This window comes from Propithecus coquereli, unplaced genomic scaffold (assembly GCF_000956105.1).
Source record: "Propithecus coquereli isolate 6110/MARCELLA unplaced genomic scaffold, Pcoq_1.0 Scaffold232, whole genome shotgun sequence".
NCBI classification, from domain to species: Eukaryota; Metazoa; Chordata; class Mammalia; order Primates; family Indriidae; genus Propithecus; species Propithecus coquereli.
Window position 1 is genome coordinate 905673 of NW_012147864.1, and position 22147 is coordinate 927819.

A 22147-nucleotide genomic window follows, 5' to 3' on the forward strand; every position below is an offset into this window, starting at 1 on the left:
AGCTGGGAGAAAGGGAGGGTTTCTGACTTACCGCACACCAGGTCATCTGCCTAGTGTCTAATAGTCTGCCACTTATTCCCATCAACAAGATCAAAACTCGTTCACTTTAATGCTGCAGACTGAATGTTTTTTATTCTCTTCTATTTTTCAGACTATATTTTCTGTGAGTCCCGATCAAGTGATACAAATGTGCTGCAATGGTGACATAAACTATTGACTGAGACTGGGAAAGAAGCTGAAAAATCTTATTTTCTTTTACTTTTTTATGGTGCTTCTATTGGAATAGTCCAGGAAAGTCTATACAACATGAGTTTTATCATGAAACTTCACAGACACTTTCAAAGGACGGTTATTCTGCTTGCCACTTTCTGCATGGTAAGCATCGTCATTTCTGCCTACTACCTGTACAGTGGCTACAAACAGGAGAACGAGCTCTCTGAGATGGCGTCAGAAGTGGACTGCGGTGACCTCCAACACTTACCGTATAGACTGCTGGAAGTGAAAACAATGAAGCTTTTTGATGTCTCAAGGACAGACCCCACAGTGCTAGTGTTCGTGGAGAGCCAGTATTCATCCCTTGGTCAAGACATCGTTATGATACTGGAATCAAGTAGATTCCACTATCACGTTGAAATTGCCCCCGGAAAGGGAGATCTTCCAGCACTTACAGACAAAAATAAAGGCAAATATATTCTCATTATTTATGAGAACATTTTAAAGTATATAAATATGGACTCTTGGAATCGAAGCCTTTTAGATAAATACTGCGTAGAATATGGTGTGGGAGTCATTGGATTCCACAAAACTAGTGAGAAGAATCTTCAGAGCTTTCAATTAAAAGGTTTCCCTCTCTCCATCTATGGAAACCTTGCAGTGAAAGATTGTTGTATTAATCCTCATTCTCCATTGCTTCGTGTGACCAAATCTTCTAAGCTTGAGAAAGGTTCTTTACCTGGAACTGACTGGACAGTTTTTCAGATTAATCACTCAGCCTACCAACCAGTAATATTTGCCAAAGTGAAGACTCCAGAAAACCTTTCTCCTCCAGTCTCTAAAGGTGCTTTTTATGCCACCATCATACATGACCTGGGGCTTAACGATGGAATTCAGCGAGTTCTTTTTGGCAACAATTTGAACTTTTGGCTGCACAAACTCATCTTCATAGATGCCATCTCCTTCTTGTCAGGGAAGAGGCTGGCATTGTCCTTGGACAGGTACATCCTTGTGGACATTGATGATATATTCGTGGGAAAGGAGGGAACGAGAATGAACACCAATGATGTAAAGGTAAGGCTCTATTCTCTCAAAGTTTCAAAGTTTAATTTGTCTCATAGTAGGGCTACCAACTATCCTAGTTTATATTAGGACTAAGGAGTTTCCCAGGACATGGGGCTTTTATTTTATCAGCAAAGTCAGGCAAGCTAGGATAAGTTGGCTACCCTATCTCTCACCATAGATTGACTAAGTAGATAATATGTTTCTTTCTGAAACAAAAAAAAATGAAGATTTTACTAAAAGATTGAATGCAGCAGGATCCAAAAATGGCTTTCTACAGAGTAGAAACCATTTGTTTAGTTCTGTTTCAGAAACTATCTACCTTAGAAAACTATTTGAGACTTGGTTCATTTAAATGTGAAATTAAAGTGAATTTGTCTTAATGATAATAAATACTCCCACAAATTTTCAAGAATTACAGATCTCTTAAGTAGCAAGTTCAGATATTTTTGGAAGTCAAATATGCAACTCATTTTCTCTTACCGTGTTTTTCTGAAACTCTGAAAATTAGCATTACTAAATATGGCGAGCTATTACTACACAAGCATATTTATTCACATATAAGCATAAGGATTTAAATTGATTTCAGTGCACATTTCTGGTACATACATGAAGCCCATTGTGCTACATTTAAATTGCATTACGTTTCTTATTGTGTAAAACTGCTGCCCTTAAACAGAAAATAATTATTTGAAGATAGTTTGTTATTATTATGAAATGATTGTGTTACATAAACAACTGGTTGTTTAAATATTAATGAAGTTTAAAATTAAAATTATATACATTTGTCTTAGTTTCCCACTCAAAATACCATAGGATTTCTCATAGAAGTGAGACTTTTGATATGTAATTTTTTATTCTCTATGGCTTTGACCTTTTGGTAGAATATCTAGAACTAAATCAGATGGCAAAAAATATATCTTGAAAACTGTGTTCTTTTATCTTGTCACTAAGCATCTGGCAAATAATAGTAATGTTCATCACACTAGTTAAATGAGCTAAGAATACCAGAAGAACCATTAAATGTTACTGTAAGAGAGTGTGAAGACTAAAAAGAAAAAAAACTTTCATATTCTTGGCATTATTTTAGTCTTTTCCTTTTAGCTCAATGGAAATTAATTAATAAAGAAGTTATATTTAAGTTTTCACTCAGTCTTTTGAAATTTAGTTTTGAAAGTGTAGCTAAATTAAAAGCAAGCTGGTAGTTTAAGCATTTATTCTGTGCTTGAAGATTATAAACAATACATAATTCTCCTTCTATTTTTCTATTTTAAATTATTCTGATAAAATGTTTTCTATATATATATATTTCTGATGTAAAATTCTTTAAAACTGCCAAATATATGTATTTGTTACAGCGTTTCAAAATATGCTAGATAAATCTGAGTTTTCTGTGCAACACTCCCCCCCATACCTCATATCCCTTAATATTAGACAAAATATAAAGTACCTTTTGTGTTCTAGAGATTAAGCCATGTTTTTAGGGGTATCGAAAATTAAAGGCTTACTGAACATATTAAAGAAGAATTTAGCATGTATACTTTATGAATTGCTAATATTTTGATAGGAATATATTTGCTAAACTACCTAAAGGCTTTAAAAAATATGTTTTGAATTATCTGAGTTTTTAAACACTTCTAAATTATATCTGTGATCGTGTCTCAAAACACTAATTCATTGCAATCAGTTGTCCTGAGAGTGTAAATATTCATTCGTTCATTCCATAACTAGTTATCAAGTGTGTACTACACGTGAAGCACTTTTGGGGATTTATAGACAGCATCATAAACCACGGTCCCATCCTTTAGAAGAGGGGATGAGGAGAGTGCAGTCAGAGGAAAGCACACTGAACTGCACACTGTCTGCTCCACACTTGATGTGGCCAAGCACAGGCCAGGCGCAGAGGCGGGCACTTGGGATGCAAAGATAAAGAAAGCGTCTTGTGGGGAGATAAATAGGTAGGTAGCTTGCGGCATGGTCGGTGCAATAGCAAAGGTATCCGTGCGGATTTATGTAAGTAATGCTGTGGAAAACACTGCCGGGTGTGCCGTGTACCAGAAACGATTAGGTATGTGGGACAGTTGAAGGTGAGACCAGAGTGATGCTATGATTCAGAAGGCTGTGCGGTGATTCAGACAAAAGATGATAATTTCTTGAAACTAGAAAATTGGAGTAAGGATGGAGAAGAAAGGACAATTTAAGAACTATTGAGGAGGTGAAATCGAACAACTTAGTAATTGGCTAAGCGGAGATAAAGAATATAACCAAGGATGACGTTAGGGTTTTTAGCATAGCTGAATGCTTGATGACACCAGCCAACAGCGAAGAGCAAGAGAGAGGATCATAGTGCGGGTCGTCAGAGGTCGTAACACAAATTTCAGTTTTATCGAAGAGCATGTGGGAGGTACAGGCGCTTCACAGGCAGTTGGCTCACAGGAGAAGTCTAGCTAGGAAATAAAAATGAAGTCTATGTGATGTTTTAAGGTGCTTTATGCAGGCATTCCTAATATTTTTTAAAAGGACACAAACAATATAGAAAATGTCAAAGAAATTGTTGTATAGTTGCTTAATCTCTGGGAAATGTGAATTAATAGCTATAGCACTTTTTTATTCTTAACTTTTATAAACTATCATTCATAATGAAACTGTAGACTAAAATACAAAATAGATCTAAAAACCATAATGTTAATATAAAGTAAATTATGAGATCTACTTGACATCCTTTATGAGCTGTTTATGACCAAAGAAATGCAGCCAACTTCTTGCATAAATCTTGTAAGTGGACTAAAATTTTAAAATTAAAATTTACCCATATGGTACATATTGGAATTTTACCTTAAAAGATTAGATGCTTTCTGGTTTTAATACTAGTAATTATGATGATGATACATCATTATTAGTAATTATAGTTATTAATTACACCAGTTGCTAAACTAGCTGTGTATTTAGTTTTCTATGGCTGCTATAGCAAATTACCACCAACTTCGTGGCTTACAGCAACCCAGATTTATCATTTTATAGTTCTGGAGGTCAGCTGTCCCACACGGGTCTCACTGGGCTAGGTACAAGGTGTCAACAGGGCTGTGTTCCTTTCTGGAGACTCCAGGGGAGAGCCCATTGTTGAGATGAGGGAAAATTTCCTCTTTCCCCTGAATTTGCTGAAAGATCAACTCACAATTAAGGCAGATTAATAAAAGAAAGAGGTTTATTTACTGTGTACATGGGGAGCATCACAGAGTGATTACCCAGTATCCCAGTGGGATCCAGATATTTTTATAACTGCCTTTTAGAGGGAAGGGGGAGATGAGGACCATAGATAATTCTGTTTAGGAGCAGTAAACGGTTGCTAGGAAGAATGAATAGATACTTGGGAGGATGAATGGTTGGGGAGAAACAGATTGACTTATAAATTAACCTGAGAGACAGGTATTATGTTTAAAATGATTTGGGCCAGGTCTGGTTGCATTCTTGATTTGCTTTCCTGCAATATAGTGAGATAACAGGGAAGGGAAGTCCATTGTTCTTTTGATGGTCCATATGGTTATACAGATGGAGGGAAAGCCCCTTCCAATGCCTGTTGATCTGGAAGAGCCCTTAATTTAAACCATTCTTTATACCAAGGAGTCATATTTTGGGGTGAAGTTTCCTGAGCTCCTTCACCATTGCCTTGCTTTTTCCATGTTCTAGACTCTGCCCACATCCCTTGGCTCCTGTTTCCTTCCTTCATCGTCAAAACCAGCAGCATTACATCTCTTTGTGCCTTCTTTCATAGCCACATCTCACTCTCACTAAAACGGGAAAAGGTTTTCTGTTTTTAAGGACCCGTGTGATTAGATTGGCCCAGTTGGATAATCCAGAATAACCTCCCCATATCAAGTCCTTGACTTAATCACGTCTGCAAAAACTCACTTGCCATGTAGTGCACATATTCACAGGTTCCAGGCATTAGGACATAGACATTTTGGGGGGTGGGAGGGAAGGAAACATTATTCTGTGTACCACAAGTTACGCTGTTGAGATAATCACGCTAGCAAATCTTAGAAGGGCTCAACTCTCCAAAAGACTTTACTACTTTACTGCTGTTCTCACTGGGAAATGAAACTTTGCTGGCATATATATGATCAAATCATTAATTTAGCTTTCTGAATCAATGGTAGTTAATTGGGGGAAATTAAATTATTATGCTCTTAAACTCTTCATATCCCTTACACTCTAAAGTGTGTAGGCAAACACCAGTAGGCAAGTAACCCTCTCTTCTTTTAGGCAGCTTAAGAAATTTAGCTCTCCAAAGATTGCTCAGTTGGAACAGAGTTGTAACTATCATCAATTCACTACTTTAGTGGCTTCTAATGTCATGTTTCTAAAAGTGCATCAATTATGAGACAAATTAGAGACTATTTTAAAAGCCAGTTTAGGACTACCACACGGTTACTTAAGTGCTGGTTAGCATTTTCATTGTCACCATTTTCATTGTACTTCTTTCCTCTTTCTATTTTATTCTTTTTGACTTATCTTGTGTTTCTGAGTCTACCTCAACTTCGGTGCCCTTACTTTATTGTATTGGTCTTTTTCTCTTTGGAATTCCTATTCTAATTATGCCAATCTTAAATCACAAAGGAGTTCTATTCAATCTGTTTATACCTTCTCTCTTTAGCCACCCTACTTGGAATCTCTGGTGTCTGGGTTAGTACACTAGTGTTCCTTTTCTCCCCCTTCATACTTACACCTTTATTTTTATATAGCTACCTTTCTCTATTTTTTTCTGTGAACTATGTATACTGAGTAGAATGAGCTTACTAAAAAAAAGAAAAAAACATTGCATGTAAAAATTAAGCTAGCTGTCTAGGATGTTGAGCAATGATCTGTCCAAAAAATAGTAATAAGTCATTCACTGTTCCTTATCTTGGATTAAATAATCTATATAACACCAGAACAGTATATAACAGAGCCACTCCTCATCTAAGAATCCTTAGAGACAAGGTATTTGAGTTCACATAGAAAGGCAATTTACTTGATATTCTTGACTAAAAGAATTTGAGTGGTTTTGACAATAAACTGTTCAAAGATTAGAGTTGCTGTCAGAGTAGTTAATAGTTGTATCCTGCCAGACTTGAATTTCTGATATACTGAAAAATACCTTTAGGAAATTTTGTATAACATTTTAACAAAAATTAGTTGACAGTATTTTCAGAAGAAAGAAGGCATTATAATGAAAACCCATTTTGACTCTAGTGTAATTGCTTTAACAAAGTAGGTTAATATTCAAAGAAGTTTTGCATAATTTGCAAATCTACTACAGAAATGCCATAAACATTTAAAGGATGTAAAGGAAGAAAACACCTTTGCAATTATTTCTTTTTTCTTTTTAAACATTTTTAAATTATTTTCTATTAATACACGATATTTGTCCATACTCGTGGGGTACATGTGATATTTTGTTACATACATACACTGTGTAATGATCAAGTCAGGGCATTAGTTCTATCGTATCTGATTCATGGGCATTGTCATTGCTCTGATTGAGGGCACATGAACAAGGGAAAAGGAAAGGCGTATTTTTCATTCTTGCTAGAACTGTCTTGCTAGAACTAGATCTCCAATTGCATTGTCACCTGGAACTTTGCAAGAACTAATTAGTGCTCAGTGGCCATTCTCAGAGAAGACCCATCTGCTCATTGCACCCGAAAAGCTCTATTTCCCTAAATGGGATCTGTCTCTAATGGATACCAGTGACAGGAGGCTGTTCATCAACCCTCAGGGTGGTTCAGAGCCTCAGCAGAGGCCCGGGAGGTCCTGTGTTGAATGTTCTGTACTTAGAAACTGACACAATGTCAATGCAACATCCTCAAGAGCAAGGAGAGGGTAATTCACTGCACATCTTTGTTTTAAAGCCATTAACTAATTTCCGACTGGCTCTCTAGTATAACTGAATGCCTTTAAGGAGCAGAATCATGACTGAATTTAAACTAACCCTTCAGGTCACTCACATATGACATATTCAACAGTTTGAACCTGTACTTTTATTGTTGACAAGCCTGTTAACAATAACAGATATTGTTAAAGTCACCAGTGATGAATCGACTTACAATTTGCAAATGAACAAAAAGTAGGGTGCTATAGGATTTTTTTAAAGGAACAGTTAAAAAATTTGCCACTAGTTTTATCTTAAACATTCTTTCACTCAGAGATGTTTAGATGTATTTAATCACTTATCAATATAAAACTAATGAGTTTCCAAATCACAGAAAACGCAAGAGAAATCACCTTAAATGCTTGCTTAAAAATGTGGATTTCCCAACCACACACGCGGATTTTGACTTGGTAGATCTGGGGCAGGGCAGGGAGCAGCTCACCTAGATGAATCTAACGCACATGGCAGAAATGCACATTTGGGGAAACAGTGGTTTAAATAGACTACATTTGATGTTATTGTCAAATATGAAGACATGGGTCCCATTATCTTTCTCTGTGGAAAGTTTTTAAAAATCATATTGTATAAAAATATGTAACTCCACATATATAAGCAAAAATAGAATGGAAAGATGTCACAATAGAATTAACAGTTTTGTGACTGATTTCAATCTGATACTGGAAAAGTTCTTATTTTTACTTATTTTAAAGCATATACCAAGACTATGTGACAATATTTTGGCAAATGTGAATACACATTAAACTGCTTTGTGGGGATGGATAGGGTAGATTTTACAAGAAGGGACAAGAAGCAGAGGATTTGAGGAAGTAATTCCAATAAGTAGATGGCTTAGTATTGCCTAGTAAGAGGACACTGGATAATTTTGACAAAGTCAAATCATGAAAAGTGTGTTGCTTCTGTGATCTTTCAGGAACCCGTGCATCAGATCAGGCAGAAGAGAGAGACTCCAGAGGCAGAGAGGTTTATGATCAGGAGGTTTAAAAACCAGGTTAGAGAAATGGAAATTGTTTTGTTAAGTGGAAGGACTAGGGGGAGAGAGAGAGAGAGAGAGAGAGAGAGAGAGAGAGAGAGAGATTCCTCATGTTTTGGGTCTAATTGAATGTGCTTATGATGAAATATCAAAGAAATTACAAAGGATTTAGGTTCAATTATAGGTGGGATGGAGGTACCCCCTGTTAGGTAGATAGCGAGAGATTCCGGGTCTCCTAGAGATGAAAGTGGGCCCCGTTCTGGTGCCACCCCACCTTAATCCTGTCCCAAGTGACTGCCATACCTGGGGGAGGAGGGAACACCCTACAAATCTGCCAATCAGAACTGAGTACGCCAACTTCAAAAGAATGCAGAGGACTCTCTAGCCCACAGGCCAAGCAGCACAGGTACCATAGAATCTGGAAAGTGACCTGGAACAACCAGTTTTCAGAGAGGCTCATGGGAGATCCACATGCAGAGTAAGATTCAGGTCATACAACTCCCAACTGTCCAATCAAAGTGGTTCCATGGTGACGTCTGAGCCACCAGGGAGGTCCCAATCCGGGCACTATAAAACAAGACCGAGACTGTAACCAAGCCATTTTTCCCTCTTTTGCTGTGACAGTGGGTCAGGTCGTCATCTGCAGCATATGTGTCTTCTGTAAACCTGTATCTTGCTCTTGCTCTATAATTCTGTCTTCCTCTCCTCAATAAACCTCATTTTTGTGCTTGTGTTACTTTGGTGTGTCTGGTCATTCTTCGGCCATGAGCACACCAAGAACCAGCATTTCATACTAAAACCTGACACTCCGCTAGATAATTTTCTTTAAAATCTTAGCAAAAGAAGTACTTTTGAATGAAGAAAATAAATTTTATCTTAGGAAGTTTTCAATGGAGATTCACGTCTTTTTCTTTTCTATTCTCTAGTTAGGTTGGGCTTGCTTTTGTTTTTTGTCGACATGTGCCTATTTTAATTATCTTTTCCTTTTTTGTAATATATCCATTTCTCATTTACTTTGTTATGAATTTTTTCTATTAGTTTTTCAACTTTCAAAGATTGACTCAATCGTTCGCTGTCGTTTTGGTCGTAGTTTTCTTTTTTTCTTTCTTCTTTGTTGTTTTCTATTTTGATTGATTATTTTTTTTTTTCATTTCATTTTTTTTTTTTTTTTTTGTTACTTTTGAGATTTGTTTTCTTTGTTGACATGTGTTTATTGTCCCTTTTTCTTGCTCTTTTGTTTTTAGCTTCTTCGTTCCATATGTTTTCGTCTCCATTGAAAACTTCCTAAGATAAAATTTATTTTCTTCATTCAAAAGTACTTCTTTTGCTAAGATTTTAAAGAACATTATCTAGCGGAGTGTCAGGTTTTAGTATGAAAAGCTGGTTCTTGGTGTGCTCATGGCCGAAGAATGACCAGACACACCGAAGTAAGACAAGCACAAAAATGAGGTTTATTGAGGAGAGGAAGACAGGATTATAGAGCAAGAGCAAGATACAGGTTTACAGAAGACACATATGCTGCAGATGACGACCTGACCCACTGTCACAGCAAAAGAGGGAAAAATGGCTTGGTTACAGTCTCGGTCTTGTTTTATAGTGCCCGGATTGGGACCTCCCTGGTGGCTCAGACGTTCATTGTTCATTTTTCAGTTGGAATGTTTAGTTTTGTTCTTGGTCAGTCAGTTTTCATTTTTCCTCTTGTTTTACATCCATAAATAGAACAATACATTTCTTAGTTGGTATATAACCTTTACGTATCTGTATTCCCAGAAAACTTTGCAAAAATTCTCATAAATTAAATTAAAAGGACCTCATTAATATCATAGAGGGGGGAAGCTTATACAATGTCTATCAGAAGGTACCAGGTCGCAGCACCTGGCACTCCGTGTTCCTGCAGTGACCAGCTTGCTAATGTGTAACCTCTCAGAGCTCACTCCTCCCCTGCAAAGCTGGCGGTGGAAATAGCTGCGGCACCTCCGTTACAGGGCCACTGTGAGGATGCAGTGAACCTATGAATATGAAAGCACTCTACAAATTATCAATCTTTATCTCTAAGTTTGTTTCTTTTTCTGAGATTAGACAACTGGACTTAATCAATTCTAAGATCTCAACCAGTTCTAACTCTGGGAGATTCTTTAAAGCATTACTAAGGAAAGTTTAGCACTGATTGGACTTGAACAGAGTCAAGTCAAATTTATGGTGAAACGGGGTGAGCAGAACACCTCTTTTGAGAATTAGGGTTCACATCACCCCTCCATATGGCATGCTTTGCCTAACAGTTCCAAGGAAGGGCACGTGAAAGAAGGTGTGGTTGGCCTCCCTGACTTCAGGTGAGACATATTAGTATAATTCCAAGACATTCTGGTTTTCCTGAATAACTTATTATCCATTTAATATATAATTTGTTGAAAATATTTTGAAGATATTTATATAATTACCATCTACCATCTGTTATTTTAATACGTTGCATAAGCTTACTTTTAATTTGAAACAAATTTTCCGGTTCATAGTTCTTACCAAATCTGTGACCATTCTGTCCCCCACCCCCCAATTTTGTAGACCTCAACCATTCCTCTCTTAACTTTCACATTTTTATAGACTGAAAAGCTCTTCATCATTTCATCTTTCTGATTATTTACTTCTCCCTTCCAGTTGCAGAGGCAAACAGAATATTCCTACTGAAAAGAGCCCAGGAGTTAAGATCACATTGGGTCCAAATCTCAAGTCTCCCCTTTCTAGCTGAGTAAAAGGGCAACTTTCTTAGACCATTTCATTATCAATTTCTGTATCTTTAAAGTGAGAACAACACCCACTTCACAGCCGGTACGTCGCCTGTGAGAATGACAATTTATGTCAAATGCCCAATCCCAGTAGGCCCTCAAAAGATTTCGACCATTTTTTGTTATAAACCTATTGTGTACTGGGTGAGAATATTTGAGCAGCACTTTGGAAGGAATTTTAAAATGAGTAAAATGAATTCTTCTAAATACCTTAGAGTTACAAAATCATCTATAAGAGAATGAGGCAGTTTTTGGTCATTCTCACACCACTGTGTGCCAGGCAGCTGGTGATATAGTGGTAGCCAAAACATCGACAGGTTTGCTGCCCACATAGATCTTATCTCTGATGAGATAACACAGACACAAAGGAACACATAAACAAAATAATCTCAGATGGGGATAAGAGAGCGATGAAGAAAAGAAAACAGGGTCAGTGAGATAACAAGTGGTGGCGTGTGCTGGGCGGGTGGGCATGAGAGAGCGCTGGCTGAGAGAAGCTAGACAGGGGAGTCTTCTGACCTAACATGTGAGCTGAGACCTGAAAGAGGAGCAGAGCCTACAAAAAAATGCAGAAATCTAGAGTAAGTCTGTTCTACGCAAAGGAAAGAGGCCCTACTATGGAACAAGCTTGGTGTGGTCAGGAGGCACAGGGGGAGGTCCTTGTGCATGGAGCACAGTGGGCGTGATGGAGCCTGGGAGGAGACGAGTTCAGAAAAGCAGGCAGGACCAGATTATGTGGGGTCTGGTGGGCCATGGAGAGGAGTTTGTGCTTTATTCTAATTTCAGGGAGCAACCATTGAATCTCTTTGGCAAGAAAATGATAAGGTCTGATTTGGATTTTTAAAAAATTATACTGGCTATCATATGGAGAGCAGACTGTAGCAAAATAATGGAAGGGGAGAACCCAGTCGCCACGGCAGTAGGTCCAGCAGGTGATAATGGTGTCAGGAAAGATGATGAGAAGCTAAGAGGCTCGAGATACGTTGAAGGTAGAGCTCAATGAACTTGCTAGTGGGTGGTACGTCTGGGGCATTAGGAAGGAGTGACATCAAAGAAAACTCCCAAGATTTTGGGCTGATAGCAGTGTGTCCCCTGAGTTGGGAATGCTAAGAGGAGAGCAGGAGTGCACCGCGGGAGCGTGGGTTATGACTAAGTCAGCATCCCATTTTCGCCATTACGAGCCCGGCCAAGTTACTCAGCCTCTGCTCCTCAGTTTCCTGTTATGTAAAATTAGAATCATAATAGCACCTATCGCATAAGTGTGCCTGAAGGATTAAGTTATTAAATACATGTAAAGTACTTAGAAGAGTGTCTGTCTTATGGTGTTAGTCATTATTAAGGCGGGGTGGGGACCAGGAGTTCTTTTTTGTACTTGTTAGGTCTGTGATGCCTTTTCGATGTCCAAGTGGAGATGTGCGGGCAGTCAGGTGTTCCAGTCTAGAGTTCGGAAAGAAGTCATGAAGAAAGATATAAATTAGGAACTCATTAGCATGTCGTAGTGCTTAAAGTCCTGGCACTGGATGAAATCACTCAGGACAAGAGGGCAGAGAAGAGAATGAAGGAGGACCAGCCCTGGGGCACATCACCGTTACGGTCATGGCGCAGACATACTCAGATGTCACAGGAATGGCTTGAGAGTGTGAATGAATTCTCAATCGCACTCTTTATTTTTAGGGAACATCCTGTTCCTAAATTAATTCATATAAGTCTCACGTAAAGTTCTGGGTCACAAACTGCCCCCCATTCTACATTTCACATACGTGCTTTCCCATCAGATTATAGGTTTCTCGTGGTGAGATTATGTGCCATGATTCTTTTTAATGTCCTTCACTGTACCTAGCACAGAGTAATACACATAGGCTGCCTCAATAGATGTCTGTTGGGATAATGACTTCAAGAAATTATGATGAATATTCTGTCTTTTCCATGGCACCATATGAAGGACTAGCTACTGAGGACGTGAATTATTTTGCTTTAGGGAAGGTTATAAACTGAGCATATTTTATTGGGGGAAAATGTGACCCCTTTGGAAAACCAAAGATGAATCCAGGCTCGTAAATAAACTTATCTTGCCAGAACCTATCTTTCTCTACTGCACAAGGAACAGACGTAAAGTGAAAAGACAATGAGGCTTTAGAGTTGGGCAAATTTGTGCTCAAATCTCAGACCCAGACAAGTTGTGAAACCTGAACAAGTTATTTAATTCATTTGGACCTGTCTTCTCATCTTTGAAATGGGGATGATGCTAATACCTACCTCATGAAGTCTGAAGAGGTCTAAATGAGTTTGTGCCTGGCATAAATTGGATACCCACACGTTGGCTTCCTTATCTCTCCTATAAAATACACTGCATCTTATGAGAGGTTTGTTGCGCTTATGCATCCATTGTTCTAAGTAAATAGACCACAATTATGTACATTTCGGCTTATTTTTAAAATGATGCACACAGTGCAATTGGTAGATTGTGTGTGTGTGTGTATGTGAGAGAGAGAGAGGAGAGAGAGAGAGATCTGTGGATACAAAAATACATTATACTATAAAAATGTACTTTTTAATTTTATAGAAATAAAGTTACTTCTTTCTAAATGAAAATGTATATGTGACAGTATCTTTCACATGTAACAGGAGGGATTTATTACACTGTGGTAATTTCTTGCTTTTAAACAGACTTAGCAGCTTCCAGAGGCAAGGCTGTTATGGGCTCATTATTTCCTACCCCTCCAGAGGATGAACTGTGTTAATTAAGCACATTTAAAGTGAAAAAAAATGCCTCTGCTATGTCCCTATTAAGCCACTGTCTCTTTACTTACTGATGCTTGTTACAATTTATTAACTGTGAATTATACCTCACAGTAAATTAACCCTTCTTTCCTCACTCGATTTGTCAGGTAGGAAAGTTGGGTAAAGTTACAAACCAGCCAATTGCCTTCCTAAGAATATAGATATGAAACAATTTCCTGCAGCATTGAACCTCAGAAGAATTTAACAGCTTTTGTGAATCTAGTACCGATGCTCATTTTCAAGCCTGGAGCAAACATATAAATAATGTTCAGCACAATGTACCTGTCTTTAGAAAGCTGTTTATAGCCATGTATATTTATTAGTTTTCCATGATTTCAAGCAATATGTTTTCTTTACCCTCTCCTTTTGTTGTTGCACGCACACACTCAAATTCCTATCACAGAGTCTCTCTGGTACATCATAAAACACAGCCTTGGGGGATGATTATTTTTCCCACTTACGTTTTTGTGCCCTTGCTTCAGATAGTACAAGGATCCAGTAAACTGGATCTTTTGCTGTCCATGGATATTTGCAAGTTTCCTTTTGCCACTTGTCAAGAACTGCGAAGAGTCTTGAGATTTCACTTGCAAACTAAGAAGTCATCCTGCCAGAGTTTCACGGGTGCTGGCAGAAGGTGCAACACTCCTGGGTCAGGGAGGAGGACTGTATTACTCACAGCAATAGCAGTAACCAGAGTATCAGTATTTGAACTGGTTCTCCAGTTCCAGTTCCTATAGGGTGATGTGAAGAGGGCCAGATGGTACCTACATATACAATGGGTTGCTTCGTAGGAGACAGACCCTACATTTAGGGAACCCTGGTCATTTATAACGGGCAGTAAGCTTGAATGCCTTTGCCCCAGAGGTAAACGTTGTCTTTTTTATTCTGGAAAGTAAGCTAACTTGCCCTTTGCTCTAAAGAAAGATGCTCTCTCTATATTTCAAGGCTGTTTATAAATATCCTTGAAAAAACAGTAGTACATAACAAAGGCATTCAGTGCTTTTGCTCACAAGATGTACAGAAAGGCGAGAGTATCATGAATTGTCCACTGAAGCTTTTTTTCATGGATGTGTGTTACAGTTTAATAATGTTTTCAATGCATCAGCCTTTACAGTTAATATGGATTGAGTGCTATGAACAGGTAATCCAAAAATCACAGTCTTCTTACAAAGAATACTAATAGGTTGGTGCAAAAGTAATTACATTTTTGAATGGTGAATTTTAAATCATAACTAGGCTCAAACACATCTTTATTAATCAAAATAGGAACCATTACAATCAACACATTTTTGCCAATGAGAAATAAGTTTGTTTATTCCTCTAGTGTAAAAATCCATGCTTTGAGATTCGACAGACTCTTGGAAAGCATTTTCTGCATCCTGCTGGTTGTGAAAGCGTTTTACCTGCAAAAAGTTGTCGAGATGCTTGAAGAAGTGGTAGTGGGTTGGCTAGAGGTCAGGTGAATATGGCGGATGAGGCAAAACTTCATAGCCCAATTCTTTCAACTTTTGAAGCCTTGGTTGTGCACGTGAGGTCGGGCATTGTCATGGGGAAGAATTGGGCCCTTTCTGTTGACCAATGCTGGCTGCAGGTGTTGCAGTTTGGGTGCATCTCATCCATTTGCTGAGCATACTTCTCAGATGGAATGCTTTCGCCGGGATTCAGAAAGCTATAGTGGATCAGGCCAGCAGCCGACCACCAAACAGTGACCATGACCTTTTTCTGTTGCAAGTTTGGCTTTGGGAAGTGCTTTGGAGCTGCTTCTCTGTCCAACCACTGAGCTGATTGTGGCCGGTTGTTGTGTAAAATCCACTTTTCGTTGTCACATGTCACAATCTGATAGAGAAATGGTTCCTTGTTTTTGCGTACAATAAGAGAAGAGGACACTTCAAAATGACAATTTTTTGATTTTTGGTCAGCTCATGAGGCACCGACTTATCGAGCTTTTTCACCTTTCCAATTTGCTTCAAATGCTGAAAGACATTTGAAGCAAATGGTTGTCGTTGAGTTCTTCGGCAACTTCTCATGTAGTTTTAAGAAGATCAGCTTTGATAATTGCTCTCAGCTGGTCATTGTCAACTTCCAGTGGCCACCCACTGCGCTCCTCATCTTCAAGGCACTCGTCTCCTTTGCAAAACTTCTTAAACCACCACTGCACTGTCCGTTCGTTAGCAGTTCCTGAGCCAAATGCGTTGTTGATGTTGCGAGTTGCCTTAGATATTTTACAGACCATTTTGAACTGGAATAAGAAAATCACTTGAATTTGCTTTTTTTCTAACATCATTTCCATAGTCTAAAATAAATATAAAATAAATAGCAAGTTATAAGTCATTAGCAAAAAAAAAAGCAAGAAATGTGCATTAAAATGATGTATAACATAACCACATTTAAGAATGTATTCCAATATCAAATGGCAAATTACAGCAATGCCAAAACTGCAATGACTTTTGCACCAACCTAATACAAAATCCCTTTTTTTAACTAAATGAAAATTCAGTTTTTAGTTTGTGTTCAATTTACTTAACCTCTGTGAACCTCAGTTTCCTCGTCTGTAAAAGGCATTAAATAATAGTACCTAGTGCAGTGAGTTGTTGAGTATATTAAATGAGATAATCTATGTGGAATGCTTAGCACAGAGCCTGGTATTCATTAAATGTCTATTGCTGAATAAATGTTAGTTTTAATTAGGATTAACTATAAGTATACCTTGATGAGAGGTACTTAAAATACCCCCTTCACTAAACCATCATTGGTCCTATTTCCCAATGTACCTTGGGCATGCTGGTTTGCCTTTTGTTGGGATAGAAGCATTTATCAGGAAAGGGTAGAGATAAGAGGAAGTAATATTTCAAAGACCTATTATGTGTTTTAAGTTGATTATTTGACCTAGTGCTCCCATGCATTGTTTCATTCTTGGCAGCATTCTTACAAAGGAGGCACTATTTTCTAAATGAGTAGACTGAGATTTCAGACATTGCTGAAGGTCATGTAGTGTGTAAATGGAAGAGCAGGAGTCAAATCCTGTCTGATTTTGTGCCTGTTTAATTTTTAAGCATTTAATTTTATTTTCCTTAACCATCTCTCTATCTTTTGGGACAGGCTATGCCTTTGTGACAGAAAATCCTCCCCACTCTCCTGCCTTCATTGCCAAAGGGAACAGAGGGCTCACAGTGGGAGCAGAGATTAGGAATCCACCCGTATTCTTCTAAAAATAATATCCATCTGTGTATTTGACTTTTTTTTTGAGGAAATAGGGAGATGTAGGTCAGAGGATACAAAGTAGTAGGTATATAGGATGAACAAGTTTAGAGATCTGTTGTACAACATGAGAACTATAGCTAATAAAATTGTACTGTATTTGGGATTCTTGCTAAATACAGGAATTCTTAGGTTTTTTGCCATTCTTGCCATAAAAATAACAACAAAAAATAAGTAACTATGTGAAATGATGGATATGTTGATTTACTTCACTATAGTAACCATTTTATTATCTGTATGTATCCTATAACATCATGTTGTATACCTTAAATATACACAATATACACAATAAAACATACACAGTGAAGTTTATTTTTAAAAAAATGATATCCACAATGTGCTAGGTTTGAACAGTACATAAGGCTCAAATGCCACTTTTTGTACCACAGCCTCTTGCCAAATCCATAGGCTCAACCAACATGTTTTCCTCCTCTTTTCCACTATCTGAATTCCTAACTCAATGCTTTCCAGATCCGTCTCGGGAACTTTAATGACACTGTGACATCTTTGAGAAACACAAGCCTGACACCTGTTCTGTGGTATGTTGGTTTTACAAAAGGCATTACATTAAATAGAAAATATTAAGTGTTAATAAGCCTACAATAATAACAAAACCTCATGCAGGTGAATGTAAGAACTACTTTTTACTTTAAGAGATACACTCTTACCATTACACTAACACAACAAATAAAGGTGAAAACACGCCTTTTTTACTTAGTTTCATAAGAATTTTCTTTGCTAGCTCTTCCCAGAAGACTGATTATAGATTCTTTAAAGCGACTGGCATGAGAATCAGGATGAGGAAATAATGATAGCTTCTTAACACTGCAACCAAGTGTGCTGTAGATGGGCAGCAGAATGAACATTCTGTATTTCTTGAAATCTTTATTGACAGTGGAAGACCAATCAAAACTCTTCCAGAATAATCCCTCTAACTTTCCCAAAAATTCACCACATCAAGAAAAGTCCAAAATAAGAATATTTCTAGTAGAAAAGTTCAGACACCGGTCCCACAACTGCCTAGCGATATTTAGAATTCACATATAATCTTTACACAGATATGAAGAGAAAAAAATTACTAACAGAAAAATGGAAATCGTTCTGGTTTTGTAATTGAAGGTATCATCACACAGTCCCTGAAAATAATGAATCAGTATTATAATACAGGGCGAGCCAAGCAATGAGCACGATAGGCTGAGTGATGAGGCGGAAACGTCGCAACCTTTGTTGGTAACTTTGTGGAGCCTGTCGGGTCAGCAGTCTGGATGTCGGTTCTTGGCGAAGAATGACCAGACACACCAAAGCAAGGCAAGCACGAAACAAGGCTTATCGAGGAGAGAAAGACAGGATTGCAGAGCAAGAGCAAGATATGTTCGCCACAGAGCAGTGAACGGGCCTCTTGTAACAACAAGGTCTTGGTCACGGTCTGGGTCTTGTTTGGGAGTGTCTGGACTGGGCCCTTCTCGAGGTTCAGACGTCACCATGAACCACTTTGAGGGGCAGTTGGGAGTTACATGGCCTGAGTATTCCTGTGCGTGTGGATCTCCCATAAGCTGCTCTGAAAGCCCATGTGGGGGCTAAACCGCAATGCAGATTTAAGCCAGTGACATGATAATTAGCCTTAGGTTGTCCTAGGTCGCCTCCCAGAACCTGTGGTACTTCTGCATGCCTTTGCAGTTGGTGCGCTCCCGAAGTTCTGATTGGCAGACTTGCAGGACGTCCCCTCCTCCCCCAGATGTGGCAGTTGCTGGGTGCCTGCCTTTGTCCTCAGGAGGGCCAGCGTGCCTCCCTAGCTACCTAACGAATCCAGGCACCTACCCTGGTTCAAGTTGATCACTCTTGGTTTTAGTAATAATTTCATATGTATCCCCCCTTTGGGTTTGTTTTTGTTTGTTTGGTTGGTTTTTTGTTTTGTTTTTTGCTTTGCTCCATTTAAACTTTGTAGGGGGAAAAACAACGCATATATAACATAGTTTCCTGAGAAAACCAAAACACAGAGCCATGAAATGAAGAATTTCACTCTGTCAGCCTATTTAGGTTTTCCTAGGAGTTCGATTACTGTATTGGCTTTTATCCGTTCCTCCGAGATTTAATGAGAAGATCCGCAATTACAGGCGCCTACCTGGCTACGTGGCCACATTGCTACTTCGTATTTATTTAGAATCCTTGCAAGGATTCAGTAGAGGTTTTTATTCTGTTCCGTACTACTGCCATTGTAGGAAAGCTTTGTTGTTTTACTTGAATGAGATAGTGAGTAAGCTTTTCTCTCAGGGACATACTCCTCCCCTGCGGCTATATCTGAAAAATTCTGTGACTTTCTCATGACTTTTTCACACCCATAACTTCTCTGTCCCTTTCATACAATGTACTTAATATTTCAATGTTAGCATCTTGCAATCAAGTCTCATTCCTGGAGCTTGTTTAAACTCTGAGCTGTTTTCAATTTATGAGAAGTTTTAGAAATTTCTCTTTGCATTGAAGTTATGAAATGAAGACGAAGGCTCAAACAATGTAGTAAAATCTTTTCAAAAATTTCCTTTGTTTCATTGATATGATCCAGATCCTCATGTGTACATCTCCTTCCTTTTAATGGTTTTTTTCTGTACCCCTAACATCTTAAAACTTAGTCATTCAGACACCACCCACCCGCCCTCTGACACCTGCTTCCTGGTTGAAAGAGGCATTTATGTACATGAGTCACCTCCTGCCAGCTTCCCAGGATTACATAAAAGCAATCTGCCAGCCAGCTTGGCCTAAGGACAGAAAATCACATCTAGTGTCGGAGTGAAAGTCATTCTTGTGTGTTGGAGAATCACAATGGAGCACTTCCAGACCTTACCTCTCAGGACTTCAAGCCTATCCACACTCTTACTGTCAATGAGGAACTAATAAACACTATGTTCTCATTGGTTTGCATAAGCTTCTTGGCCTAATAATTCTAAATCCATCTTAAATCCTTTTCTTTGTGTGTGGTAGAAAAATGAAAGACTAATTTATATTCAGGAAAGATTATACATGTAGTAGGGAAGAGCATGTGGATTAAGAAATAAACATAATGTTAGCAAAACACATTATCTTTCCATGCTAATACAAAAATATTAGTGTGGAAAGGTATTTAAAAGGCAGAGCTTATAGCAAGAAAGTGGTTTTTCATTTTACTTCCTAAAAAAAGAAAAAAAGAAGGAAAAGTGGTTTTATTTTCTAAAATAAATGAATAGAAAGACTTCTCTGTATATTATACATAGAATATATTGGTCAAGATATTTTTAGTTTTCTTGTTTCTAGATGAGATAGTCTTAGACCATATGGAAATGTGGGTTTAAAGCCCCTCTCCTGCCTTTTATTTATTGTGTGGGTGTAAGTAAATTTCTTAACATATCTGAACTTCAGTTTCCTTAAATGTAAAGTGGTAAAATAGTTCATACCCTTTCTCTCTTGAGTTATTGTAAGGATCAAATGAAATGATATGTGAAAACTTTTTGAGAATTATAAGCAATAATACAAATATAAAGTTATATTATTTTTATCTCAAAATCAGAACTGGAGCATTTCAGTATCTTCTGTCATATTCTCTTGGTGGCACAAAATGTGGTGCTCCATGGAGGCGGACATTTGAGTGCAGATATCTTTATTATAGAATGTCTTTTTTTCCTTTGGGTAGATGCCCAGTAGTGGGATTTGTGGATCAAATGGTAGTTCTATTTTTAGTTCTTTGAGGTATCTCCATATTATTTTCCATAGAGGTTGTACTAGTTTGCAGTCCCACCAGAAGTGTATGAGTGTTCCTGTTTCTCTGCATCCACACCAACATTTGTTGTTTTGAGATTTTTGATAAAAGCCATTCTCACTGCAGTTAAGTGATATCGCATTGTGGTTTTGATTTGCAGTTCTCTGATGATTAGAGATGTTGAACATTTTTTCATATGTTTCTTGGCCATTAGCGTATTTTCTTTTGAAAAGTTTCTGTTCATGTCCTTTGCCCACTTTTTAGGGGGTTATTTGATTTTTTCTTACTGATTGTCCTGAATTCTATATAGATTCTAGTTATTAGTCCTCTGTCAAATGTATAGCATGCAAATATTTTCTCCCATTCTGTAGGTTGTCTGTAAGCTCTAATGATAGTTTATTTGGCTGTGTAGAAGCTTTTTAATTTGATCAGGTCTCATTTATTTATTTTTGTTGTTGATGTGATTGCTTTGGGGGATCTTCTTCATAAATGCTTTGCCTCAGTCATTCATCACATAACTTATTATTTCATGTTTTTTCCTGTCTATAAGATTTTTTCCAACATTCTCTTCTTAGGGTTTGCTGCCTTAGTTTTAAGTCTGTTATTCATCATGAATTGATTTTTGTGAGAGGTGAGAGGTGTGGATCCTGTTTCAGTCTTCTACATGTGGCTATTCAATTTTCCCAGCACCATTTATTAAATAGGAATTCTTTTCCCCAGTGTACATTCTTGTTTGCTTTGTCAAAAATCAGATGGCTAAATGAGGATGGTTTTATGTCTGGGTTCTCAGTCTTCATCCATTGGTCTATGTTTGTGTTCTTGTGCCAGTACCATGCTGTTTTGGTTACTGTAGGCTTGTAGTATAGCTTGAAGTCTGGTAAATTGTTGCCTCCCACTTTGTTCCTTTTGCTTAAGGTTACTTTGGCTATATGGGGTCTTTTCTGGTTCCATACAAAGCATAGAATTATTTTTTCTAGATCTGTGAAAAATGATGTTGGTATTTTAATGGGGATTGCATTGAATCTGTAGATCGTTTTGGGTAGTATAGAAATTTTAACAATGTTGATTCTGCCAATCCCTGAGCATGGTATGGTTTTCCATCTGTTTGCATCCTCTGCTATTTCCTTCATCAGTATTTTGTAATTCACCTTGTAAAGGTTCTTTACCTCCTTAGTTAAATATATTGCTAGGTATTTTCTTGTCTTTGTTGCTATTGTGAAAGGTATTAAATCTTTGATTTGGTTCTCAGTTTGACTGTTGTTGGTGTATATGCTAGTGATTTGTGTGCATTGATTTTGTAACCTGAGACTTTGCTGAATTTATTTATCAATTCTAGTAGTTTCTTGACAGAATCTTTGGGGTTTTCTAGATATAAGATTATATCATCTGCAAAGAATGATAGTTTGATCTCTTCTGCCCCTATT

The 22147-nt window shown here is 37.8% G+C and overlaps 1 protein-coding gene across 1 annotated transcript in view; it reads left to right on the forward strand.

The window, feature by feature from the left end:
* Positions 1-306: 306 nt before the first annotated feature.
* The window catches only part of NDST3 (N-deacetylase/N-sulfotransferase (heparan glucosaminyl) 3), a 163548-nt gene continuing 141707 nt past the window's right edge, over positions 307-22147 (forward strand). The window contains exon 1 of the mRNA XM_012645372.1: positions 307-1287. Coding sequence (XP_012500826.1) covers positions 307-1287 — 981 coding nt within the window. The remainder of the gene's footprint in view (positions 1288-22147) is intronic.